This window comes from Aquila chrysaetos, chromosome 8 (assembly GCF_900496995.4).
Source record: "Aquila chrysaetos chrysaetos chromosome 8, bAquChr1.4, whole genome shotgun sequence".
Classification (NCBI taxonomy): domain Eukaryota; kingdom Metazoa; phylum Chordata; class Aves; order Accipitriformes; family Accipitridae; genus Aquila; species Aquila chrysaetos.
The window spans coordinates 44,996,935-45,022,589 of record NC_044011.1 but is presented as its reverse complement, the minus strand read 5'-3'; the positions used below and the strand labels follow the sequence as shown (position 1 = coordinate 45,022,589).

The 25,655-nt window shown below is 54.0% G+C and overlaps 1 protein-coding gene across 7 annotated transcripts; it reads left to right on the top strand.

Annotated features, from left to right (window-relative positions):
* Window positions 1-378: 378 nt before the first annotated feature.
* On the top strand, window positions 379-25,247 carry ST14 (ST14 transmembrane serine protease matriptase). Of its 7 annotated transcripts, XM_030023010.2 has the most exons (21): window positions 379-576; window positions 2,296-2,512; window positions 3,018-3,179; window positions 14,038-14,197; window positions 14,435-14,562; window positions 15,175-15,245; window positions 15,719-15,879; window positions 16,318-16,353; window positions 16,717-16,954; window positions 17,115-17,254; window positions 17,697-17,794; window positions 18,364-18,473; window positions 19,450-19,580; window positions 19,875-19,979; window positions 20,897-21,004; window positions 21,461-21,574; window positions 21,771-21,899; window positions 22,278-22,464; window positions 22,665-22,939; window positions 23,264-23,400; window positions 23,966-25,247. In XM_030023010.2, the coding sequence occupies exons 4-21, from the start codon at window positions 14,041-14,043 to the stop codon at window positions 24,125-24,127; spliced, it is 2,487 nt and encodes an 828-aa protein (XP_029878870.1). In that variant the 5' UTR covers window positions 379-576; window positions 2,296-2,512; window positions 3,018-3,179; window positions 14,038-14,040; the 3' UTR covers window positions 24,128-25,247. The 7 variants fall into 7 exon arrangements, with proteins under 7 accessions (XP_029878870.1, XP_029878866.1, XP_029878867.1 ...); XM_030023006.1 differs by lacking the exons at window positions 379-576; window positions 2,296-2,512; window positions 3,018-3,179 and adding an exon at window positions 5,017-5,058; XM_030023007.2 differs by lacking the exons at window positions 379-576; window positions 2,296-2,512; window positions 3,018-3,179 and adding an exon at window positions 5,210-5,548.
* Window positions 25,248-25,655: the final 408 nt, after the last annotated feature.

Below are 25,655 nucleotides of genomic sequence, written 5' to 3'. Positions count from 1 at the left end.
ACATGCATGAGGACAGCTGGGCAGGTGGGAAGGTGTTAATGTGCAAAGCTGAGGATTTCCCCAAAAGCCCTAAGTGCTTCATTGTCACAAAAACAGCACCCTATTCCTTTGAAAGGCAACATGAGAGCTTAGTCTGTGTGTTCAGATAGCTGTGACCAAGAGCCCCCGGTCAGAGGGGTGAGTTGTTTATAATTAGAAAGCTGGGTTTGTGTCTGGTTGATAGGATTTATTCTATTTTTATTTGTCAACTTGTGTTGTGGAGGTGAGCCAAAGTGACGTGGTTATGCTGAAAGGGTACTGTACCTATTCAGAGTTAGCAAACCCAGGAGCTTCCTCCGGTAGGAAGACAGCTTTCATTGACCATGTCCACACGCCTGGATTTTAACAATTTCAGCAAGAAGGATCAGGGTTTGCATTAGGGCTGGATTTAATCCCTGCTTATGTTTTTCCTGCTTTTTTTATGCTGTAAGTCAAGCATCGCAGAGAGCAACAACGAATTGGCTGGGAACCATCGTTCCCAGCTCCTTGATTCTTCAAGATTTTTCAAGATTCTTCTTCACTGATTCTTCAAGAGAGGTACTCTCTTCTCTCAGTAGTTGAGATGGGTTGCAAGGTGAGGCAAGTTTCCCAACATCTCCCTGCCATCTGGTGGAAGGAATCTGAGGGCTCTCCTTCAGCCCATGGACCACTCTTGCCGCACAAGTACTTGTGAGCCAGCAACAAATGTCTGAGCTTCAGAGAACTGGTAGAAGAGCCATGGGAAAGTAAGTCAGAGCTTACCAATTTTTCATGCAGGGAAGGAGATCTAGGTTGGATGTTAGGAAAACTCACAGAAAGTAAGGACACCTTAATGCTAGAATAGGTTGTCTTGAGAGGAGGGGAGTTTCCAGGCAAGCGTTATACGTAGTGATCCTGCTTTTGGGGTGGAGAATGGACTAGAGCAGGTCTGCAAGCCTAATCTAGCCAGCAGGATGTGTCATCCAGCCTGCCACCTCACCCCGGAGAGGACTAGCATCATCTAGGAGAGCACGTATTGCTTCTCACCTCTGAGACGCGGCTCCGTGGGAGAGTTCTCAGCCAGTTTTCCTGCTTTAGGGTGGGCATGTCAACAGCGTGTGCAGTCTCACCATACCCCACTAGAGGGATAGCTGGAAGAACATCAGGCAATTAGTCGTCTGGAAGACAGCAGGAGCTGGACCATAAACCAGCAAAAAATCCCATGCCACATCCTTTTGACCTCTGCACCGACAAAGTGAGGGAAATAAGAGAAGTAAGTGAAAAAGACAAAGCTGCGTGCTTTTTTGTTTGGGTTGTAAACAGCTGAGGTAACACCAGCACAAAGTCTGAACTTCTATTTTATGTGGAAAATAAGGAGGCAAGGCAGGTCAGCATGGGTCAGCTCTACTTGTTTTTAATAAACCAAAGAGAAATGGGCAATTTGGACGCATTGTGTGGTCTCTCTCCCCAGGTAAGTCATGGCCTCAGCTTACGCATTTGCAGCTTGTTAGGCAGACAGGACCTTAACTGACTTTGAATCTTGGGCGTGCCTCCGTGTGCAGCCAGGTTTCAAAATACACAGTGCCAGAAACCAGGCAATCAAGCCTGTCCACTCTGTTGCACTTACAGTTTGGCTGGCAAACACTGCTGTTGCTGATTCAGAGCTCACAAAAAGAGGTTCTCTGCTTTCATGGGCTACCGAAGAGCTCAAGAAAGAGATCCAGCTAATCGTATAGTCCCGGGAGCAAGCTTACGTGCTGTGGTGTGTTTCCTAGTGGTTCGGGTTCCCTTTGGAGTCTCATGGCTATCAGGTGGCTGGCACCATTAGCACCAGAGGCACAAGGAATGATCCCCCTTAAATTTGAAAGCATGTCTCAGAGCTGTCTGGGAGGTGTCGGAGGGCTGAGGGTGGACTTCTTTTCTCATTGCAAGCTTGTTGCACGCTGTCACATCCTTCGCTTGCTGCTCATGCCCGTACCTTCCGCAGGACGGAGCCGGTCGCTGGTGCCCTTTGTTCTGGCCAGCTTTCAGGAGCTCAGGAGGGCAAAGCTACCTGTGATCGCTCCCAAAGTCATGTTTTGGACGCAGGACTCTCACTCCAGAGCTCTTCAGAGAAGCATTTGAGATCAAAGGATAAGTTCCCATCCAAATGACAGGGTAATCCTTGAACAGCTTTATGAAAAGTAGCACCACCTCTCTGCTCTGCCTCAGAGCAGCATGTGGCCAACTGAGGGCAACTCACTGCACTTTTACAGGTCCCATTCTCCAAAGTCAGTAATTATTCTCCTTGCATTACAGATGGAGAGGCTGAATCATGCCAAGACAACTTGCCGCAGGCCCGAAAGCAGGATCCCTGTGCAGATCGTCAGTGGAGCGGTACCCAGTGTTCACCTTTGCTCTCCGGGGGCTGCCGGTTCAGCTGGAAACCGCAGGGCTTCTGGATGACGTTTTCCTCTCCTCCCACTGAATCAGCCTTTTATTTACTCTTTTGGAATGCAAAGTAACAGGACACCCTGTGAGTTTTATCTCTCTCCCAATCTTTTGTGTGGCTGTTGAAGTTGCAGGACCGGATTTGGAGCGTTTTAACTGCAGACAGAGATGGGGTGGTTTCGGGGTTGTCTGGCAGGAATCTGGGTGGGAGGGCACTGTGGGTGAAATTTGAATTTAGGAGTCACACAGAGAACAGGATCCTTGGGACACACTGCAGGGAGGAAAAGCCTTTGTCGCTGACCGTTTGAATCCGGCCCTTCGCTGCTGTTGGCTGTGTGGATGGCCGGTGCTCCTTTGCGGGGCTAGAATTAACTGGGAACTGCCTCCGCCAGAAGACTTTTCCCCTGCAGGCAGCCTGCCTTCATTCCTTATGTAAGCAGCTACGGTTTTCCCTTCTTTCACGTGGATGGCATTCCCAGGCCTGGGAGTTGGTGCAGAAGGATCTTGCCTGTTCAGACAGCGTTTGCTGCATACAGTTCTGACAAAGACTTCAGCGGTGCCTAAAGCGAGGGCTCTCCTTCCTCCCAAAGGCGTCTTAAACCTCGCCATGCTGCTCTCATAATGCTGTTGTGGCCACACTGATACGAAGGGACAACGTTAGGAGGAGGAGGAGGTGACAGCTTTTAGCGAACGAACTGGTCTAAGTGGGAAGAAACAGAGGCTTTGCTGCTGGCTGCTGCTTTTGCACGTGGGTAAGTGGCTTGATCTTTCTGCTTCGGCTACATCTTTCTTCGTAGTGACTTGGCTGGGCTCAGCATCCTTCAGTCAGACTAGAGAGACACATGGAAGTGTCTTACCGCAAAAGCATGTGGCAGGCTGCTTTATTCAGAACTGCCGCTTTGATGTTTTGGGACTGTACAGTGCCCAGAAGGAAGGGGCTCGCACCTACCGTGGTGACTTAAGCATTACTGCAACACAGCCGCGAAATAAATCACTGTGCTTCAGCAGCAAAGAAACGGGAATCCTACCATTTAGGGCTCTAAACCAGCTGCCCCCCAGCTATATAATGTTTTATATTTAGCACACGTATTGCTTTCTTTTTTCCCCCCGGCGTGATTGCGTCCCCTCGTGCAAAGAGCCAGCTGGGCTAACGAATTAGTTTGTAAAATGTGCGTGGCTTGAAGGACAGGAAACACTGAGCGTTCGCAGCTCTCTGCGAAACCAAGAGTCCTGGATCTTTGCAAGAGACACCTTAGGCCTCAAAGAGTGAGTCTGCATCTTGCCCTCATTAGCCACATCCTAGAGCATGGGTGTTTGCCTGGCACCTGCCTGGAGGAGATGAGTTGATGTGCTGAAGAGGAGAAATTTGCAGAAACAAAGAGCAGTGGTTCAGCTCGGACTAGCTGCTTTGTACCTAAAATATGCTGTTTCACGGGGGTATTAAGTCAGGCTGGAGCACCTACAGTCAGCCAGGTAGGGAGTGGCTGTAAAACTAGAGCACTGGGCAGGGTTGGGCATCACCTGGAGAGCTGAGAGCAGCTCCTGACATCAGCCAGTGGGTGGGATTCTGGTAGCTGGTGGGGGAGCAGGGAAAGCGATTCCAGAAGTATTTCTGTAAAAGCACAGAAGTTACGTTATATTTCTCACCTAAAGAGAAAACGGCAGGATGAGAGACCTGACACTGTCTCTTTTTTTATTTTTTTTTTTCCCCTCCCCAAGAGAGACACCTGCAAAAAGGACGCAAAACTTGCGTTCTGCAGGAGACATTTTAGAGCAAGGGGGAAACAAAGGTAACCCAGCAAACATCTCCCTGTGGCGTGTGAATGAGTGGGCAGCTCCTGTTACACCAAAACCAGCTTTCTGGGAAATTTAAATGTTCGGATGTGGAAAGAAATCAGTTTCAGGGCTGGATGCAATTGGTGGAAAGGAGTTTGGATCAGTGGTGGGATGGCCAGTTCAGCCTTCAGGTAGATTGACAGGCATACCACAAGTTGGTACAGACTGTCACATGTAAGACGGAGGAGGGAAGAACCTTTCCAAGAAAGATGATGTTGGTCCAGCTATCTTTAATCTCGATTTACTCTTGAATGAGAGAAGTCTAAATATTGGGCGGGGGGGAAGTCATCTTTCTGAGAAGGGGAAAATGCTGGAGTAAGACTATGTCAGGAATGCAGACTTCAGTGTTAAAAGCCCGCTTTCAAACCTGCATTAGAGCATTCTGAGAACCCAGGGCTTTGCCGCTGATCCCTCCTTTTCTTCTCTGGGGGCACCGTTTAATATTCGACCATACAGTCACTGGGGAGATGTTGCTGGTATGTGAGCGACACTCGTCAGTGCCAGCCAGATTTGGTTACACATGCCATTTCTGCTGTACTGCTGTGTGGCTCATCATTTTGCATCTGGTCTCATTCCTAAATAAGAGCTAGCTCATTCCTAAAGTGCTGTAGCCTAGCTGGGAGCAGGTGTCAGGCTGGGATAAAGGGAATATTTTGCTTTGGCAGCCCCTCAGTGTACCGGGTGTTTTTGGGAACAGCAGGCTTGTCCCAGGGGCTGAAGAGCCTGTGCATGCTGGAGAGCGTGCTCTTTGCAGCGGGGCTTCGGAGCATGATGGTTGTTGTCACCCGAGAAGGGGTAAGACCTTGGGAACGTAAAGCTTTTCCCTAGAAACTGTTGTGTACACAAGTGCTAGCGAGCCCTCCTGCTGCCTGCGGGGTGGCTCGTGTTGGTAAAAGACAGATTTTTCTGATTTCGTTTACCAAAGCAGAGCAGGCGGCGGAAGGGTCTCTTCGCATCACGCAGAGCTTGCGCGGGGCTTTTGGCCACAGCTTTTCGGGCACGAGGTTTTCCTTAATTTCCCCGCGGACGCCTGTGAAGCGGGAGAGGCGGGAGCTGCAGCCGGGAGACGGGAGCGTCGGGGGACCCGCGGGGTTTTTCCAGTTTCCCCGCACCTACCGGGAGCGTGGAGAGGAGGGGCTGGGCACCGTGCCGAGCCATGCCTTACCGCGGTGAGGCCAGGAGCGACCGCGCCATGGCGGCCTGAGCCGGCACGGCAGCCGCCCTCGCCATGGAGCGGGGCCCCACGGCCGCCGGTGCCGGCATGAGGTACAGCGCCCAACCGCAGGTGAGAGCGGCACACGGGGCGGGGGGCAGCGGGGCTCTCCCAAAAAACGGTCGGACCTTTTCGCCGAGCTGCCTCGTCCTCCGCTCGCTCCGGTTTCTTCGAGCCTCGCCAGTCCGGACCGATGGGGGCGGCGGCTCCGGATCCCGTGGGAAGCGGGGGAGCTCCCGCTCCCACTCCGCCGTCGGGTAAGGTCAGGAGAACCCGTTTGGGGGACGCCGCTGAGCCCAGCGGAGCAGGGAAAGAAAAACCAGCTTTGGGAAGGTGGAAATCCCTCCCCGTCGCGAGGCAGCGGTCTGCGCCGGTGTAGACCGCGCCGATGTCGGCGCTACCATCGCTCTGACGGTTTTGATTTCGGCTGAAGCTAGGCACTGGGGATGTGAGTAAAGATAAACTACGCGGAGGTGAACTGTTCGCAGCGCGTGGGTCCGGGTTGTTTAGCAACAGGTCTAACTAAACCTGTTCAAGCCGTCAGAAGGTCTGACTTTAACCGAGGGCTTTGCGGCTTCATTAATTAACCGATGCGTTATCAGTGTGCTTTGAAACTTGAGCGAGCTTAAGCCGTGGTCTCGGCTTTTTGTGTAGGTCTTCCCGGCTGAGGGTTGGGCAGGGACTGGTGTTTTTGGGTTGCACCTCCAGAGCCTGTTCTGTGCCACAGAGCCGTTTCAAAACCGGGCTTCTAGGTTAAAGCACGACAGCAGCGCTTTCCATCTCACCTGCAGGCTGTCTGGTGTCGGTCTCTGAGGCTCGGCCTTAGCGGTTGTTAGCTGGCAGCGGCAAAGGAGCTAGCAGTTTTAGCACCGATCAGAAAGCTGGTCTACATCAAGAAAAAGTGTCCCTTGCCTCCAGCCCTGCAGTCCTGCGTGTGTCAGGGCTGCCGTGACTGCCAGGAGCGGGAAGGAGATGCTCTCGCTGATACCATTCAGCTCGAGCTCCTTGTTCCCTGGCCGGGTCGGGGTGACACCGTTGTGTGCAGCGTGATCTTCCCTGCCTGGCTTGTTCTCTTGGCAAAAGGTAGGTTTGTGCACTGGTGTCTTTACGGCAGGGCTGAGTGCTCGAGTGAGTCCCTGGTGTGCCAGGTCCTTTCCCCTGGTTCTGGATCAGTTTTCCCCCTGCATCAGTTCAAGAGGAGCTGATCTGATCTTGGAGGACTTCCCCGAAGACGCTACCTTCCTTCCTGGCAGTAAACAGCCTGAGGAATTTGTCCCTCGTGGACCGACTGTCGTTGGACTTGGCTCCCTATAAATATGACAGCGGAGCAAATGTGAGTTGTTTTGCAATGACTGCATCTCCTCCCGCGGCGGCGAGCGAGCTGCGGCAGCTCTTGGGCACGGCGAGGAGAAGCTACTCCTCTTCCTTGGAAAGGTGCAGAGCTTTTCTCTTGGGTAGTGGCTGGTGGGCGAGCACTGCTCAGGCCAGTTTGGCTGCTGTTGGTGCCAAAGGCAAACAGGGATAAGGCAGGCGCGATGAGAAAAAGGCTGAGGCCGATCGAGAGCGTGCCAGACCTTTGCTCAGCAAACAAAAGATCACTTTGTAAAACCATTGAGGGAGCAGCGAGAGTGTTTTTGAGGGCCTGGCTGTGGGGAAGGTATCAGACCAAAGGTTCTCACCTTGCCCGGGGTAGAATATGCCGTTTCCATCCAAAGGCCGCCGGGGCTAGCCTTGCAAATAACGCGCTGCGATATCCAGGCGATAGGCTGGGGCGGAGGAGAGAGCAGCTAATAGGGATGGGTTTGCCAGACAAAAGGCTTTACCCGGTCGGAGCTGCTGGTGTTTCCCCTGCTGTTGGCTCCAAACATGCAAATGTCGTGGGCCAGATCCACCTCAAATCTCTTAAGAGTCGGTGAAGAGCGTGGGCGAAATCTAACGATGAGCGTGGAGTGTTTCATCGAGGTCTGGAGTGCAGCTGTTTTTGTTAGGCTGCTGGAGGGCGTTTTTGTTGTTCAGACAGTACTTTCTGTACCGGGAAAGACGTAAGAGTGTTTTAAATAAGCTATTTGCATCTGTGGCATGTTTCTCTTCTGGTCTTGGGACGTAAGTGTGTTGTAGGGAGGAATTTCATGGCTCATAGCTACATGTATCAGGCCTATAAGGCAGCTTTATTTCCCACTTCTCCCCAAGAATTGCTAAGTCTTACATGTAGAAGTCTCTCTGCTACAACAGAAACGCAATTAGAAGCGTGGTCGCTTTTTTTTGAGCTGCTGTTTTGCATGACACGGCTGCACTGATAAGCCTGGTGCGGGGCAGCAAGCCAAGCCTGTGCTGTCCTGTGCAAACATTAACTTTAGTTTCTTCTGTAATAAAGCTAAAGGAATTTGGTTTCTCATGTGACTCAGAATGGTCACAAGACAACTGAACGCTGTAGAGGATTGAGCTCAAAATTGGTGTGTGAAATAGGTGTGTCTGACTTGTATCTTTCACTATTGCACTTGCCCTCTGTGCCTGGAAGGTAGACAGTGTGGAGGGCTCTGTGTCCTTTATTTCCTGCTCCATATTCCCGCGTTAGTTCTGATGTCATCATTTTATAGTATCATTGCCCTTAATAAGGAACTGAAGATGAAAAATAATACGCTGGCAAAGTTTCTTCAGTGCTTTACTGCCCATGTTGGGGCAACACAGCACAAATATGCCTTATGGAAACTTAGCTCTTAGGCGTGCTGTTTCCATGTATTTCTTCTCGAGAGTGAGAAGTGAGAAGATTATTATCAGATCTCTTCCTGGAGGAGTGTCGGGGTTTGCAGCAAGAGTCGATGCAGGAGCTGATCTCAAGACTTGTGTAGCTGTACTTGAGCTACTTGGGCAAAGCGAGTTGCATGCTGTGCACACCGTGTGTCAGCAGCTTTTTAGATCTTTTGGGTTTTTTTTCTTATGGGAAACAGGCTGTTTCCTCTTATGCCAGCACCACAAAGCTGGTGTTAGCTTTCAGTATGATCTGGGAAACCTCAGGTTTTGAGAATAGAACTTTTGTGGCTCTTTCTGCACTGCACAAGCTCACCCCGTTGATCTCAGCGGCTGGGGTGTCCCCAGCTCTGAGCCCGGCTTGCTGGCGCTCTGCTGAGCTGGTTGATGAGTTGATGGGTTTCGTTCCTCTCATTTCTCATGTGATATTTGTTTTAGTTTTTATTGAACGCCACCTGAGGCAGGTGTGGCTGGAAAAGGGGAGGTGGGAATTGCCTCTTGGATACACAGGCTGGTATTTGCAGGGTGTAATTACCCGGCAAGAGTCTAACCGCATCATCCGATGACTGCTTCATCTGAGACCTCCCCAGGCCGCCTCCAACTTTGCATTTTACGGGTTCCTTTTCTCGGCCGTGCCAGACAGCGGGTGTTTTGGAGTGAGGCTGCCTTGGTTGCACGCTTGCTCTTACCTTCTGTGATCTGGACAACTTTAGCCCTGAGCAGCGCTGTGGCAGATGAGCTGAGTCTGGAATGTGACAAACATCAAGGGAAGCAGCTGAATCTCATAGTTGCCTTGTGCTGGACGAAAAAATTGACCAGCTGCAATAAGGGACAGGTGAAACTAATGGCCAGGAGCCCAGTCCTTCTGTGGGTCGGGGTCCAGTGAACCAGACGCAGACACTGATTGAGAGAGATGGAGCACCTATTTTGGAGGAGAGGGGAGCGGCAAGGGCTTTTGGTGTCTGGATCAGCCTCTGTGGGAGATGCTGATCCCAGATGGACCCCGCTTTGTACGCATCTCAGAAATCTTCTTGCTGGAGAGCCATACCCTGTGGCACGTCCTAGCCTTTCTGTGACCCTCCTTTGCAGGAGGATCTCTCTGTTTTCTGGTAGGCATCTCCAGTCCAGAGTCGACTGTTGCAGTTCCCCCGAGCCCCATATGCCTGCTGAATTTCCTGCTGACAGAGTTAGTCACTTCTACATCTGGTTTGTCCAGTCTGGCAGAGTACGGTTGCTGTCTAAAAATACATTGTGCGGCTGGCTTATGGAGGAGGAGTGACAAGGTCTGCTTACGCACAGGACTTCTCTCTGAGCTCTCTGCACGGAGGAGTTGCGTGCAGCAGACCTCCAAGCGCTGTGTAAATCTGTCCGAGCGGGCTCCTTTTCCAAGTTTCCTCATGGAGTCGGTACTCCCGGGGAAACTGAGGCGTGGAAGAAATGGGGCAACGTCTTTCTGACCCTTTCGCTTGATCGGCGTGTGGCTTTCCTGCCAGGGCGCTGCGTGGCTGCAGCAGCCTGACGCTGCGACCAGAAACCCCCGGTCCTGCCGTGGGCAGCCCTACGGTGACGATGAGGAGGAGCAAGAGGAAGTAACTGAACCTGTGACTAAGGCGGAGAGAATATCAAGGAAGGTTTTCTCTTACTAATGTTTATTGGAGTAGTTTCCTCGAGAAGGGCGAGAGAGTCAGACCTTGAGTCACTTTGGGCTAGAGACGGTTTCTCAGGGAATCATGGACAAGGTGAGAGCAGGGCGTGCATCCAGGTCCTCTCTGGTTTACATCTGCTGTCGCGATGGACCGTTCAGCGCACGCGAGGGAAACGTGCAGCAACCGTTAGCTGAAGGAGATCAAAACCGTAGTCGTCTTTTGCTTGATTTAACGATGATCTTTCGAGCCTGTCTTGCTTTTGATTCCGTCTGGTTTCTGCCTAGCTTAGAGGATGGTGACCAGCACCACAGGAGGAGGTATTTTTCCCTGCCGGGCAGGAGTGGCAGCCGGGAAGGGGATGTGCGGCACAGCGAACAAGCGGAGCGGAGGCTGAGCTGTGCTGTTTGGGCACAGACGAGTCCGGTGCTAAAGTCAAATGGGTGCTTTTCGTGCTGAGTGTGGGCAGGGAAGATTCAGCCTCTTACTCAGAGGTCGGGACACAGGGCCTTGTCTGAAACCTTCCTGGCACGACCTGATTCAGCATTCCTGTAGTGCTTGGGGGATGCTTCAGATCCTTTGCCTTGTGTTGAGAGCTTGCAGGAATCGCTGTTGCTTACCCAGCCTGCGACGCGCGACGGCTCTCCCAAGCCGCTTCGCACAAGTGTCAGAGTTGGCTGGGGATATAATGGTGTACGTAAGGTATGGGGACGAGGGAGGGTGAGATCTGGAATATAAAACAGAGGGCGGGGAGGCAAACCCCTTTGGATCCAGTCTCATATCTGCCTCTAATGACTGGGTAACTTCTGGCGAGTAACAGTGTCAGTGGCTGCTTATGCACCTTGTACAGGAGTAATAATAAAAATAACCTCCTAGGAGTCCCCACACTCCTTTAATTACTCTTGGTGCTGTGGGTGTCACTGCTCTCTCAGCTTTGGAGCAAGAACAAACCGGCAAAGGCGTGCCGTAAACTCTCGCAGGTTTAAGATCTTCCATCCTTTTTTCCAAGAAGAGCAGAGAAATTGTCTAAAGAAGTATCAGACGGCGAGTTTTCTTGCCTAACCCTTTGGCCACGCTGCAGCCGCAGGAGCGGTGCGTGTGTTTGTATGTGTTGGAGACGGAGGGAAGCTGTGTTTTCCCTCTGATTTAATCACGCTGACAAGTTGCTCCCATCTACGAGTTTTCCCTCTGCAAAGACACAACCTTTAGCTGGAAGAGGATGTTAAAATGCATGAGCCACAACATTGTGTAGTCTGGCCTTGTACAGCAGTATATCCTGCTTGCAGCGGAGCCTTGCTTTTTTCTGGCAGTTTGATGAAACTGAATTTTGGGAAGTTTTGCAGAGGGCAAAAGGTACCCTCAGCCAAAGGGTATACTATTTGAAAATAGGGTTTTCATTACTCTCCCGGTAGCCAGAGGAGACCCGATTTCATTGTGCCGTTTTGCAGCTGCTACCACCCTGTAACATTATGCCTCTCGTGCAAGAAGTGCGCGATCCCTCTTTCAGGGAAGAAATACCGTCTGGTTGAATTCAGCCTGCCAGGGGAGCGTGTTATTAAGGCCAAGATTTAACAGCTTGTGCCCCAAAATTGTTACGCGGAACACACAGAGATGCTGTCTTTCCCCTGCGAGCTGTGGGCAGGCGGTTCTTCCTCGCTGACCCCAAGAAATCTGGGAAAGCTGCTGCTGTGCGAGCAGATATATAATTTAAACCCCTGAGGTTGTTTTCTTGCCGCAGGCTCCTGCAGATGTTAGAAGAGAATTAAATACTTTTCTTCCTGCTAACAGGAGCAACGTATTGGGAGTCCTGGGAAAGCTTGGCGCTGCAAGCAGCCCCACGGTGGGAGAAGGGAGATGCTTGCGAGATTTGCGGCTGTTTTCTTCTCTTTACCTGGTTTGGGGGGATTTCTTGCACGATTTGGAAACTGATGGGAGCCAGATGGCTGTTTCGAAGATGGTGTGTCAAACTCCAGGCAATCTTGACTTTGATTGAAGAGTTTCTTGATTTAGGATGTCTGTATGTATTTAAGCTTCATTTTGCGTGTCTTCTGTTTTGAGGTTTCTTTGGGTTACGTTTTCAAGTTTTTCCCGTATGATCACAGAAGCGAAACAGGAATCAGAGCATCCCCCCTGGGATTGTCCTCTGTGGTCCTGCTAGGTCTTTTTGTTTCTTCTGGCAGTGGCTGGATGTTGGTGATGGAAACAGCCTGGCACCTCAGAGATGGTGTGCTTCACGTTGGTTTCTTTCTGCCCAGCCTTGGGTAGTAAATCTCAGAAATGAACTTCCTTGCCCGTCCTGTAGTGGAGATCTGTCAAACGATAAACTCGGATTATTCTGAGAGCAGATGGTGCGAAAACTGGTAGGTTGCTCTGGTCTTGGTGGCCTTCTAGTAAGTGTTTGCAGAGGTTTAAACATACAGAGTCCTTTACAAAAAAGGTAGGGTAAGGTGCCTGTCACGTCTCTTTCTTTTGTAAAGGGCCTCAGGCGAATACCACAGGGAGGAGAGGCTTTGGTGAGGTGTGGAGGGTGGGAGGGAGAGGGCAGAGATCGGGTGAAGAAAAGGGCAAAAGGAGTGGAGGAATGGTGCGAGTGAGGGCTGGGCTCTCCTGCGGAGTGGGGCTTCGGAAAGATAAGGCGGTGAAGCCATTGCACCAAAGGGAAGCGCAGCGAGGATCGCTCGTCGCCTGGGTCTGCAGGAGAGTGCAGAGGGCTCAGAGGTCCCTCTGTCGACACGATCCCCTTTGCTGGTTGTTTTTCCTGACTTTTACGGGCTTGTGACGTTTGCATCAAATTAACCCGAGCCGTTAGTGTATGTTTGTGTCAGCCCCGGGCTGAGAGAGGACAGGCGGCATCTGACCCAGCATCGTGTTTGCGGGGACGACGTTACCCCTTCCAGAGCGCAGGAATGCATTTGAATGCAGGGAATTTGTGCTAGTCGGCACTTTGCGTTCTGGCATCCTTGCTGTCATCCGGAGCCCAGGAAGCTGCCGAATGCTCCGTAAGGCTCGGGAGAGGGGAAAATGGGAAGGTGGTGACCAGAAAGGTGAGGCATCCTCATGGTCTGGGCAGTTTGCAGCAGGCAGAGAGCCCTTCCTACCTGAGGGAAGCACAAGAAGAAAGCAGAAGATGCAGTCTGCTCTCCCAGCGTGCCTTAGCCAGCTCTGGGGAGGAGAAATGCTAAGGTAGTGGGTGCAGATCCGGGTCCCCGACGTCTGCCTGTACCGAGGATGCTCTGGGCTGCCTGGCGTCTTCTGAAAACATCTGGGTCTGCAGCCGTTCTGATTTCCCCCCAGGGCTGGAGGTGCAGATAGGCGAGCAGGGCAAGGATGGAGGGCAGGTAAGCCGAAGGCGCGAGAGAGTGAAACCGCGGGGCACCGAGGGTTTTGCGCTGCGACAGAGACCTTCCTCTTCATCACCCGGCCCAGCGTGGGGCGGTGATAGCGGTGAGAGCTGTGCGCTACTGGTGTCATCCCTCGTTCCTGGGCGGCTGCCGTTAGGACCTGCTCTTCGTTAGCCAACTCGTCTTGTCCCGAGAGTCTGGCTGGTCGTGGGCTGCGGGGGATGTCTTGTGTCTTCATCTTAGGTTTTTTTTGGTTTATTTCTTTTAATCTGTATTTGCGCTGAATGGGAGAGCCTAAGCAGAAATACGGGAGCGCTGTGTTGGCCCGGGAGGCGTACAGAGAGTTCTGCAAAAGTAAAGGGAGGAAGTAGCTCGGTTTCTTCTTTTACAGGAATGCTATTTATAGCGTGCTGTGCCCCATGAGCTGCAGGTGACACACCTGCCACGTAGCGAGCGTGTTGTAGGGGTGAATTTTTGTCTGCAGTTTCATCTGCCGGCAGGCAGAGATCTTGGAGGTTGTGGGCTAGTGACCTACCGTGGTCATGGGGGGTGTGCGTGGACTCGCCCCTAAGTTTGCTTGAGCTGATAACCTTGTATTAGGCCCAATAAGGACTTAGGCGTGTGCCGAAAAGCAAAGCAAAAGCCTTCAGGGTTTGTCCTGCCGTGGGGTGGCTGTGGAGCCGCCGACACCGAGGCACGCCTCGTGCTCTCGGTGTTGAGGAGCTGCCGCGGACAGGTAGCTCTGCTCTAGACTGCTTTGTGGTTGGACCTCTCCGAACCAGGCTTTGGGAACAGCCTTTCGACCCTCCTGCCTTCTCTCCTCTCCTAGGACATGAACAACCTGGAGGAAGGCGTGGAGTTCCTCCCTGCCATGAACTCCAAGAAGATGGAGAAGCGCGGCCCAAAGCGGCGGGTGGTCGTCACCGTAGTGGTCATTGTTTTCCTGCTCATCTCCCTCGTCACCGGCCTCCTGGTTTGGCACTTCAAATGTGAGTATGACGTCTGGCGGGCGGTGGCATGTAGGGTGATACCCTGGGGGCATACGCGCATGGAAAAGCTTCGTTATCCGGCGTTGCTCACGTGTGCCCTCTCTAGCTCTGGGAAGGCTCCAAGAAGTGGGGGGACACCATTTCCAATCCCCTGCCCCGACTGCCGTCACTGGGGACCTGCTGTGCCGCGGTCCCAGCCCTGACTGCCCTTTCTGACTCTGAACTGTTGCCTTCCAGACAGGAACGTGCCCGTCCGCAAGGTTTTCAATGGCCACTTGCGGGTTCTGAACTGGGACTTCCTTGACGCTTACGAGAACTCCAGCTCGCCGGACTTCATCATGCTGGCCAAGAAAGTGAAGAGCACGGTAAGAGGTTTCTTGCATCCCTCCTCCTGCAAGCAGGACTTTTTCCTCTTGCCCTGTGGCCATGGGGATCCTGCATGTAAGACTGCTTGGAGCTTTCTCGCTCCTCTCAGCTCTCCCCGCTCGCCACGCTGCGCTGGGCTGGGTGCGAGGAGCCTGCCTTGAAGCTGGGTCTTGGCGTCACGGCTCCAGCCCAGTGCCACGGCATCTCCCTGCCTCTGCAACCCACCATGTGCCGTAGGAGGCTGCCTGGGCAAATCCCAGGGTCGGCAGGTCCCCAGTCAGGCCTGGGAGCTGAGGCAGGAGGGTGTCTGCCCTCCGTGCTGAAGCCATGGCTGGTCTTGCCTTTCCCCTCAGACTCGGGTATTCCTTGTGCTTCCCGCGGGGAAGAGCGGGGCGAGCTGAGTGAGAGCAGGCTGTGGTGTGCGGGTCTGGGCGCTTCTGGGACTCTCAACTCTCCCTCTTCCTCTCTTTGGCCCCTGCAGATTCCTGCAGCCAGGGATGCTGGGTATGTGCCCTGATTTTCCATAGCAGGCTTGAAGCTCTGTCTGTCTTCAGCCTTTCTCCCCCTCCTCACTTCTAGATGTGCTGAACACCCTTCTTCAAACCTTTCAGGTGGAGGAGATCTACAGGAATCATGCAGATATTGGCCCTTACCACAAAGAGACAGTGATAACTGCGTTCAGGTGAGGGTTAGGTGCTGTCTGAGCCCTGTCTGGGAGCGGAGGAGGGCGATGCTGGGATGTCACGCAGCCCGTACACCCTAGTTCCCAGGCTGCTGGGGATGGAGGCACCTCAGTAGTCGCCCTGAGCGACACAGGAAAGGGCGGGCAGTGGAAAGCGACCTGAAAATGCGTCTTGTTTTCTGCCAGTCCTCATCACTGTGTGCTGAGGGAGATGTCTTGGGAAAATCAAGGTATGGTGCAGTAGAGCCCTACGAACGGCAGTGGGTGATGCCTGGCAGCTTCGAAAGGGACTCCCCGGGCTGGCAGGGGCCTTTGCTGGGCACAGTTTGCTTAACTTATCATTAAGACTCTCCCTTCCCTGTGGCCATCCTCCAAAAATAGCTCATCAAGTAGCCTGGCCCCTTCTTCTACTGCCACTTGAGCCCTCCTGCGTCTGTCCTTGCTCTCGCCCCATAATCGCCCTTCCCCTGCAGCGAAGGCAGCGTCATTGCCTACTACTGGTCGGAGTTCCATGTCCCCAAGTACCGGGAGGAGAGTCTGGACAGGGCGATGGCGGACAAGCAGAGCCTGGTCCAGAGGTGGAACCCCCGCCTGCGAAACCCCATGCTGAAGGTGGAGTCGGTCGTCGCTTTCCGTGAGTGCTGGCTCCGCCGTCCCCGGGCCTCTGCGTGGGATGGGTTGGGGCACGTTTCGCCGGAGGGTTAAGCTGCCGGTCGCAGCCCTCCCTTGGGTGCCTTTGGCAGTGGGGACCGCTCTAAGGGTGAGTGTAAGGACCCGGCTTTCACAGCGCTGCTTTGACGGGCCGTGCGGGCTGGGGGAGGCTGCACGGACCCGCTCCCCTTCGCTCGAACGCTCCGTGTTCTCCTCTGAGCCCATCTGCAGAGGGACAGGGAGGAATCCTCCCTCCTGCAGAGGAAAAGCTTGATCACTTGGCTCCCCAGAGCCCAGGCAGGAGCAGCCCCCCCCCCGGCCAGCTTGCAGGGCGAGACCCCACCGGCGAGGCCAAATCAGTGCGGGTCCCAGGGACTTCCCACAGCCCGAAGGATGACAACACCTCTGTTTTTTCCTGCAGCCGTTGACCCCAGCATAGCTTACTCCGCTCGGGACAGTAAGTACAGTTGTTCTTCAGTCTCGTAATGGCCTCTTTGGGGTGGTGATTTCCCTCGCGGGACGGGGAAGGGCCTGAAGAGAGGTGCTCTGCGTGCAAGGCGGACCTCTGTGCGCTGCTTGGAGCCGGTTTGGGGTCGGCCGGACCGCGGCGCAGGCCTTGCCGTTATTTAGCAGTAGTGGGTGTCCCTGGCTGTCCTTCCCCGGTACCTCGCCTTGCAGGTGGATGTTGATAAGCAAGGGTGCTCCCTGCGAGAGGCATCTGCCCAGGGACGACCTGCAGTGCCGCGCTCTGCATCTCGGGGAAAGGCAGGGCAGAACCTCCTCGTTTGCCTTGTTAACTCTTCCCTGCTCTCCTGGGCAGAGAGCTGCGTGTTTGCCCTCCACGCCAAGGAAGGGGAGATCACCACTTTCACCACGCCGGGCTTCCCCAACAGCCCGTACCCCAACAACGCGCTCTGCTACTGGGCACTGAGGGCGGACGCCAACTCCATCATCAGCCTGACCTTCAAGACGCTGGAGCTGGAGCAGTGCACGGATGACAGTGACTACATCAAGGTGTATAACTCTCTGAGCCCCGTGGAGCCCCATGCTTTGGTCAGGTGAGCGTCCCCGTTGAGTGTCTGTACGGCACCGAGGTGGCAGGGTGACACTGAGAAGCCCTGCTGGTAACCGAGCTCCTGTCCCTGCTCAGAGGTGATCTGTGCTGCTTGAGGCGCTCTGCGCAGCTACGTCGAACGGATTTTGTCCTTTACTTCCTAGGCTCTGTGGGAATTACGCCCCATCCTACAACCTGACCTTCCTGTCCTCCCAGAACGTTATGCTCGTCACGTTGGTTACCAACAAGGAGGGGAGATTCCCCGGCTTTAAGGCTGAGTTCTTCCAGCTTCCAAAGATGAAAGGTGAGCAGAGGTCTTGGCCCAGTTCCCCCCCAGCTCTCCCTGCCGCGGGCAGCTGAAGAGGGAAGCGCGGCTGTGGCTGCGGTCAGTTTGCCAGGGATGTTGCCAGGGCCGGGAGACCTGGAAACAGGTCACATCTTGGCTCTTGGAGCTTGCCTTGCCCACGGTGCTCTGGGCTGCTGTAATGATGTCCCCTGAGGAGGGCAAAATAAGAATTATGTTGGATTAGACATGCAGATTGATGTATGCAGGAAGCACCTAATTGATCTCCTGGGTTCTCTCCAAGCCTTGGAGCAGAGCTGCTCCCTCCAGAGATCGACTTAACCTTGTTAGAGACTGTTGCATCTGCCTCCCTTCCTGCCTTGGGTGATAGCCAGCTAAGGCTTGGGAAAACCACGTCTCTCTGAATCTCTAACCTGTTTTCATCTTCCTGCTTATCTTCCAGTCTGCGGTGGGACTCTGAAAGGAGAGAGTGGCACCTTCACGACTCCCTATTACCCGGCACACTACCCCCCAGCCACGGACTGTGTCTGGAACATAGAGGTAAGACGGGGTCCTCTCTTTGCCTTAATGAGTCTGTCAAATGAGCTTGGTTATGCAGGACACCGCGCAACCGAGCTCGCAGCAGATGCTGCCTGGAGACTTAGAGTCTGACGTGACTGGAGGGAGGCTTCGGGAGCTGGTGCCAAAGGCAGAAGAGGTTGCGAGCAGCCTCAACCCCGTGTGAAGCCTACCGTAGCCCCCAATAACTAGCTTTACACAAGAAGCACTAGAGTACCTGGGCTTTGGGACAGGCCAGTCGCTTGCTTGCAAAACTGCTGGTGGGGGAAACGTTCTGCCCTGGGAAAACAGGCAGTGTTGATAGACATCTGGCTTCAACCCCCAGTCTGTGTGCTTGTTTGAAATGGGGTTCTGGGGTCAGCGAGTCAAGCAACTGTCTAACTGACAGTGTGAACCATAGCGGCTTTTCAGGAAGGTGTTTCTTTTTTTGCTGGGCTTCTTCCCTTTTCAGTTACCTTCTGTCCTCCCCCCAAACCCCTTTCCCACAAAACTTATTCCTGTTTTCTGTGCTCCAGAAAACAACGTGCCGCTGACTCTGCTTCCTTTTGCAGGTTCCCTCTAAAAAGAACGTGAAGGTGCGTTTCAACATGTTCTTTGTGCTGGAGCCCGGGATCCCCGTCAGCTCCTGCACCAAGGACTACGTGCAGATCAACAGCACGAAGTAGGTGTCAGGCGCTCTCTGACCCGTGGCTTTGGCCCTTCGAGCGGAGGGGCTGCGTTTAAGTTACGTGGCACCTTGTGCTTTCCTTAAAATTGCCGTGGGAACAAGTGCGCTGGTGCTTTTTGGGATACGACGAGGCAGGAGGGTGCTTGGGTTTGACCCGCTGCCGTAGCTCGATGCCCTGTGGTGAGAGGGGAGCCGCACGCTTGGTTCTGGGGATTAGACCCTGGGTTTGTTGCATGCTGCAGCTGAATCCCCCCCAAATGCTGTGGAACATCGCGTCACATGCCTCGCGTGCAGAAAGGCAGAAACATCTGGCGCGGTTTCGCTTGAATGAGCAAATCTCCATTGTGAGGGTAATTGCGTTGTGTTCTGTGATGCATTTACTGTTACATTTACTGTTTGCTATTACACAACCTAACGTAAGCTGGGCCAAAAAGACAACTTGGTACTGCACAGGGGAAGTGAGCGGTGTTCTTTCGCAACATCTTGGGCAAGGGAGCTGACCCTTCCTCAAGGAGAGAGGGTTTCAAAGTCAGAACCTGCATCTGTGGCCCTGGCTAGTTCCTGCAGTGGTGCTTGTGTAAGTGATTCCTACCGACCTGTGGTGGGATGGGATCCTGCGGCTTTAGAGGCTCCACAGATCCAGAGGCACGGTGAACCTGAGATCGGAGACATCGCTGTGTCAGGCAGGGATTTGGATGAACTCGCTCCCGGTCGTTTCTAAGGTCACAACTTGGTGTTTGCAACTGGCCCCAACCCTTCTGCCGGCGGCAGCAACGTTCGGCTCCTGCGTGTGGACCTTGAGGTCCAGCAGCTCGTGCTGGAATCGGACCTGCTCTCTGTTCCCCTGCCCCTTTAGCTCTCTGGGTGTGCGAGGTGACCCTTTGTGCTGACGGGGAGTTCAGGGATGGAAGAACGTTTGCTCACTGCTGATCTACACCACTTCATTCACCTTTGCTCTCTCTCACTGCAGGTACTGTGGGGAGCGTTCCCAGTTTGTGGTGGCCAGTACGAATAACAAAATAGAGGTCCGGTTCCACTCAGACCAGTCCTACACGGACACTGGCTTCTCAGCTGAGTACCTGTCCTACGACTCTAGCGATCGTGAGTTGAAGCCCTGAGGCTGTGGGGGGAACTGATTTGCCTGAGGTCTGGAGGCTGTCCCTCCTCTGCGCTTACACTGCCCTGTAAATTGGGAAGCGTGCTTTTCCAGGGGGATAGGAGCGCATCTTTCTTTCCTGCAAACCTCCTTGTATTCCCGCTCTGTTCCGAGGAAAAGGTCTTTTTAATGCTGGATGCTGTAAGCAGGCACAGGGAACGTTTTGTGCTTTGGGGAAGGGACATAGCGAGGACGGCTGCAAGGCTCACGTGTTGTTTTATCCCTTTCTACCCTCTCAGCCTGCCCCGGCAAGTTTACCTGCAACACTGGCCGCTGCATTGACAGAAGCATGCGCTGCGATGGGTGGCTGGACTGCGTAGACGGCAGCGACGAGAGATCCTGCAGTGAGTCTGTCCTTTGTTTCTTTTAACGTGCCTTAGCGCTGAGGCTTTGCAGAGCAGCTGCCGGTCTCCCTGCTCACCTCGCTCGCTAGCACCAGCGCTGCCTCGCTCCTCCGGGCTGGAGTGAGAGGCACTCGGTGCGGGGATGGATTTGGGATCCTTTCCCAGCGTAGGAGCCGTGGGTTCCTGCTAATCGAGGTCTCTCCCAGTGGGATCTCCCTCCCTTTCCAGTCCCTCCCAGCTGGGAATGTGTTTTTCTATGTAATCCTCCTGGCCGTTGTGGGTTTGGCTGAGCTGGGTGGTATAAAGGGAGGTATTTTGTAACCGAACCGGGCAGGTATTGGAGAGCACATCTGGAAGACCCGTGTGATACACGGGAGCTGTTAAGTTGCGCAAGAAGTTTTCCTCTTGGATTAGCAGAGCTATCCTATAGATAACATCATTGTCCAGGGTCTGCAGTTAATTAGAGGGGACGGGATCCCCTGGTTTGGGGGGTAAGGGGCTGTTTCCTGAGGAAGAGCGTGCTGCTGGCACCGTGATCCGGGTATCTCAGGTGCTTTCCCACTGGTTGTAGCAATCGCTTTGCTTGAGTTGTTGCCTCTGGCTGTCCTGCTGCTGTAACGTCAGCTTCAGCCTTAACTGCCTAAGACGTTACAGCTCTCCGAATAGTTTTGCTCTCCAGAACAGCAGAAGTACTGTGCTATAGCCTAAGCGCGTTATGTGTTTTAAGTACGCATGCGTGGCCCGAAGCTGTCGCGGTGTTTTCTGGTGCGCTCGTTCCCACGCGCTTGCGCGCCCGCTGCGAGAGCCGTCCCGGTTTTCCCGTGATGCTGCGGTAGATGAGATGGCGGACGGGTCGCTGGTGGCTCCGCAGATGCCTTTGCAGATCTCTCCCCTGATTTCTCGCTCTCCCTTTTCAGCCTGTACCGACCAGCAGTTCAGGTGCCAGAACGGCTGGTGCAAGCCCAAGTTCTGGGTCTGCGACAACGTGAACGACTGCGGCGACAACAGCGACGAGCTGCAGTGCAGTAAGTAGCTCACCCCGCGGGCGGAAAGGGCTGAGGGCTTGAGCAAAGCGAGGAGGGTGATGGAGGCTCACGGTGCGGAGGAAGGCAAGTGCCGGGCTGGAAACGAGCAAGCAAGAAACCCCAAATACCATCCTGCCGCAGGGCACGGCGAGGCCTTGCCTGGTGCAGCTTCCTCAAGCCCACACAGGAGCCCCGGGCGAGAGCTTGGAGGAGAGAAACGAGGATGAGCAGAGGTGTAGGGAACGCCGGTTTTTGGGGAAGAAAGGGCTGCATAAATCGGCGGTGGTGTGCAGTTTAGAGAAGAAGAGATTGGGGACGCGGGAAACGGGCATTTTGTATGTTGTAGCTGCAGAGGCTTTACGTGTCTCGCGGGGAAGGGAGATGGACACAGCCGTGTGTTGCGGGTACTGTTAGGATTTGTGCCCTGCCGTCTCTGAGGAGCTGCTCTTTCCCCAGGCTGTGCAGCTGACAGCTTCAAGTGCAACAACGGGAAGTGCATCCCTGACACACGCAAGTGTGACGGCAAGGACGACTGCGGGGACGGGAGCGACGAGGGCAGCTGCAGCAATGGTGAGGGTGGGCTGCGGGGGGGACCTCCCCTCAAACGCAGCCTCTTAACGGATTTCTTCGTGGCCGGGCATCCTGGCGTGCATTTTTTCACGGGGTGGCAATGGCCTGGGGACGGGCAGAAGAGGCGAAGGGCTCCTGAACGATGCGACCTCCCCCAGAACCGGGGCTAACCCCTCTCCCTTCATCCTGCCCGCAGCGGTCCACACAGCAGTCCCCTGCAAGGAATACACGTACAAGTGCCGCAGCGGGCGCTGCATCAGCAAACAGAACCCGGAGTGCGACGGGGAGCGGGACTGCGAAGACAATTCTGACGAGGAGAACTGCAGTGAGTACCCCGGGGAAGGGGCGACACGGGTTTCTGGGCCGGGCCCCTTAAAGAAACACTTAAGTGTGGCAGAGAGAGCCCCTGGGTTCTTCTTGATCTGAAAATAGCCAAGCCGTGTTCTTCAGCAGTTTGCGGAGCGTCTGTGTCGTTCAGGAGGGCTTACACGGATAATACAGGGAATTTGCCTGCACATTTACGGACTTGGCCAGTAAATATTTTAGCAAATTTAGCATTTGTGCTCCCGTGCTGATGGCATCAGCCATCCCTGCCATGGGTGACGGGGCACTCGCGCTGTAGTAGATATCCCGGAGGAACAAAGGGGAGGTGTTGAATGGGAAGAGGACTAACCAAGTGCCCCTTCTCCTTCCCCACCCCCAGACTGCGGGATCCGCTCCTACGTGAGGAAGTCGCGGATCGTCGGTGGGCAGAACTCGGATGTGGGAGAATGGCCGTGGCAGGTCAGCCTCCACGTCAAGGGCCAGGGCCACATCTGCGGGGCCTCGCTGGTCTCGGAGAGCTGGCTGGTGTCGGCCGCGCATTGCTTCCTGCAGCTGCAGGGCATCAGGTAGGTGGGAGCCGGATTGGGGACCGCCTGCCGTAGGCAGGACACCCCCGTGGTCGCGCTTCCATCTTCAGGCGTTGGTCTGAATCGGGGAAAAACACATTTTTACGGGCATTTCTCAAGGAAACTGTTTAAGATGATAGCGAGATACGGCGTCCGCGAGATGGGGCCTCACTCTGCCCTGTGTTTCGTGACTCGTGCAGGTACTCAGACCCCAGCCTGTGGACAGCCTACCTGGGCCTGACCAACCAAGGCAACCGCAACGGAGCCAACGTGCAAACACGGAAAATCAAGCGCATCATCTCCCACCCCTTCTTCAACGACTACACCTACGACTACGACATCGCCGTGGTGGAGCTGCAGAGCCCCGTCACCTTCTCCTCCGTCGTCCAGCCCATCTGCCTGCCAGATGCCACCCACAACTTCCCCGTGGGCAAGGACCTGTGGGTCACCGGATGGGGAGCGACCGTGGAAGGAGGTGAGCGCTGGCGTCGCCTCGCCAATTTGGGGCTGCGGGGACGTATTTTTCGCGCGTGGCTTTAGGGAAAAGGGGGGCTGCCTGAAGGCAATTTAAATGTATTAGCTTGCCTCGAGACTGGAATCAAATGAGATTCTCTTGGGAGCGCACAAAGTTAATGTCTCGGTCCTGCTGGAAAAGGGGTATTAGGAAAAAAAAAACGGGTTGTTGCAACGGGCAATCAGTCGGTCGTTCAGAGCCCGAACAGAGCACGCAGGGGAGGGAAACGCTGCTCAAAAATGCCGCACGTTTTCACTTACGCTGCCCGCCCTTCCCTTCTCACAGGCAGCGGAGCCTCCATCTTACAGAAAGCAGAAATCCGGCTCATCAACCAGACTGTGTGCAACGAGCTGCTGACCGACCAGCTGACGCCGCGCATGATGTGCGTGGGGATCCTGACGGGCGGCGTGGACGCCTGCCAGGTAGGCCAGCGGTGCGGCAGCACTCGGGTTTGTTGCTGTGAGGAGGAGCCGTAGTTCGTTAAGAAGACAGGCCGTTCGCTCAGCTCTTTTTATTCTAGCACTTCCACTCATATTTATTTCCACATGTAATACACAAGAAAGCTATGTGGATCGTCCTTGATTCAGACAATGGACAAATTGGAGTGGGCATGAGCAGCAAATTGTGTCGATGCATGACTTAGTCTCAAAAACGTCTCGCCAGGTGGGAGAACAATGTGACCACACTCTCGTTGTTTATTACCAACAGCCTTAGTTAGCAAGACAGGGCCCTTGTTTAGCTCTTTATTCTGGCACTGTGACTCTTTTTGCCATACTTGAAATTATAAATATTTACAGATATATGTACAGTTTTTTTCTGGATTCGGGGAATGGCCGGGAACTTGTACAGACAGCTGACTTAGAACAGTTTGTGACACTTTGGAGTTACTGGTTGTTTCTTGCTCAGTTTTTGTGATTTACTTTAATACTTTGCATTAGGACAAGGTGCTGGGTTGGTGCTTATGGTGCTGTTTTTGTTTCTGTGCAGGGAGACTCCGGGGGTCCCCTGGTCAGCGTGGAGCCCAGCAATCGGATGTTCCTGGCCGGCGTCGTGAGCTGGGGCGACGGCTGCGCGCAGAGAAACAAGCCCGGAGTCTACAGCCGGCTCACCAGCCTGCGAGGCTGGATCAAAGAGCAGACGGGCCTTTAGGGACACGCTCATCCCTGCGTGGAGACGGACATCTCTTGTACATCGCCGGCTGGAGACGCTGGGTATTGTCATTGCCTCCCGGCAGGGCACAGCCTCTACTGTGAACTTCAACCCTCCCTCTACCTCGCTGCAAGCGCCTGGGACTCCGTGTGTGTGTACCAAACAGCCAGAGCTGATGGTTCCAGTCAGCCCTTTGTATTCCCACCTCAGAAATCAATGTTTGGAGTAAGAAATTTCCTTTTGGGGGTAAGCTAGCACAGCTCCCATTCAAGATACATATAAAAAACGAATTAAAAAAAAAAAAGAAAAAGAAAAAATGACAAACACTATGTGTTTAGAGGCAAACTTTATTGGGACAGGTTCAAAAACAAGCTTTCAGAATATATTCTATCTCCTTCGTTTGTTTTCAAACTGCCATCCGCACCCCTTTCTCTGGTCTTCAGTTATGGGGGGGGGGGGGGGGTGGGGGGGTGTAGAGAAGTTCTTACCTTGGTTTTGGGGGGAGCCCCTCTAGGATCCCTCCCCTGGTGTTATCCCGTGCTGTGGTCTCCTCCCTCCGTCCTCTGCTCGCGCGGAGCCCAGAGCTGCGCGACTGAAAGAGAGAAGTTTGGCTGAAACACGCTGTCGCTCCCCCCGCCCCCCCCCGAGGGAAGCGGCACCCGGGGCTGCTGGCACCATCATCCATCCGCCTGAGGGACCTGGGCCCGTTGGCATCACCACCATGTGCCTTAACAAACGCTACGCTGCGGTTTAGGTGACGCGTCTTCGTCTGAGCTCCAGCTGCTTGGAGTTGTGCTGCGCTTTCCCCTTCCTCGCTGTGACGAGCAGAAGGGCTGCGTTGATTGCGTTCCTGGAGCTTGTCCCCTGCAACGACGACGCGGGTTAGCTGTGCCAGACACCAGACGCTTAGACCCGTCTTAATTTTGTAAAGGAAAACGTAACGATGTGACTTGCGAGTGTGCTGATTTGATTTCTTTTTGGTGTGTAGCCTGTTCCTTGCCCTAGAAGAGCACACTCCAGTTGAGTTTTAGTTAGCCCCCTCCTTACCTGTAAATAACATTGTTTTGTAAAACTCTATATGAAGCGGAGATGCTCTAATAAACTGGGATATTTTCTAATACTCTGGCTGCGTGGTTCTTCATGAGTGTCTGTGCGAGCGTTCCTGACCTAGGAAACCAGCAGCACAGATCCCCAGTGCTAATCAGGGAGCTGAGCTTCTCCAAGTAAAACACTTCAATCCTCAGCAGCTCCACCGTGCTGTTTTGGGCACCCTTAAGAACACAGCGAGGCTATGGCGTTTCCAGAGTCCAGGGAGATCCAGGACTGAAGCTGAGCATCACACTAAGCAGTTCTTGAGGCAGCTTCCCACCTGGAGACCTGCAGGAGTCATCCCCACAGCCCAGCAGACTCACCCCCTACATTTGCAGGAGAGCAGGAGCTGGTGCTGGCCACCGCGCTGCTCTGCTTTCCATGCACTCATGTGCGCCGATTCCCTCCAAGGGCAGGCAAACAGGCCCTAGGGGAAGAA

Coding starts and splice junctions, on each gene's coding strand:
- ST14 (XM_030023007.2), top strand. CDS start 5,492: ATGGAGCGGGGCCCCACGGCCGCCGGTGCCGGCATGAGGTACAGCGCC. Junction 5,549..14,037: donor GGTACAGCGCCCAACCGCAG/GTGAGAGCGGCA, acceptor CTCCTCTCCTAG/GACATGAACAACCTGGAGGA. Junction 21,575..21,770: donor CGAGGGCAGCTGCAGCAATG/GTGAGGGTGGGC, acceptor TCCTGCCCGCAG/CGGTCCACACAGCAGTCCCC.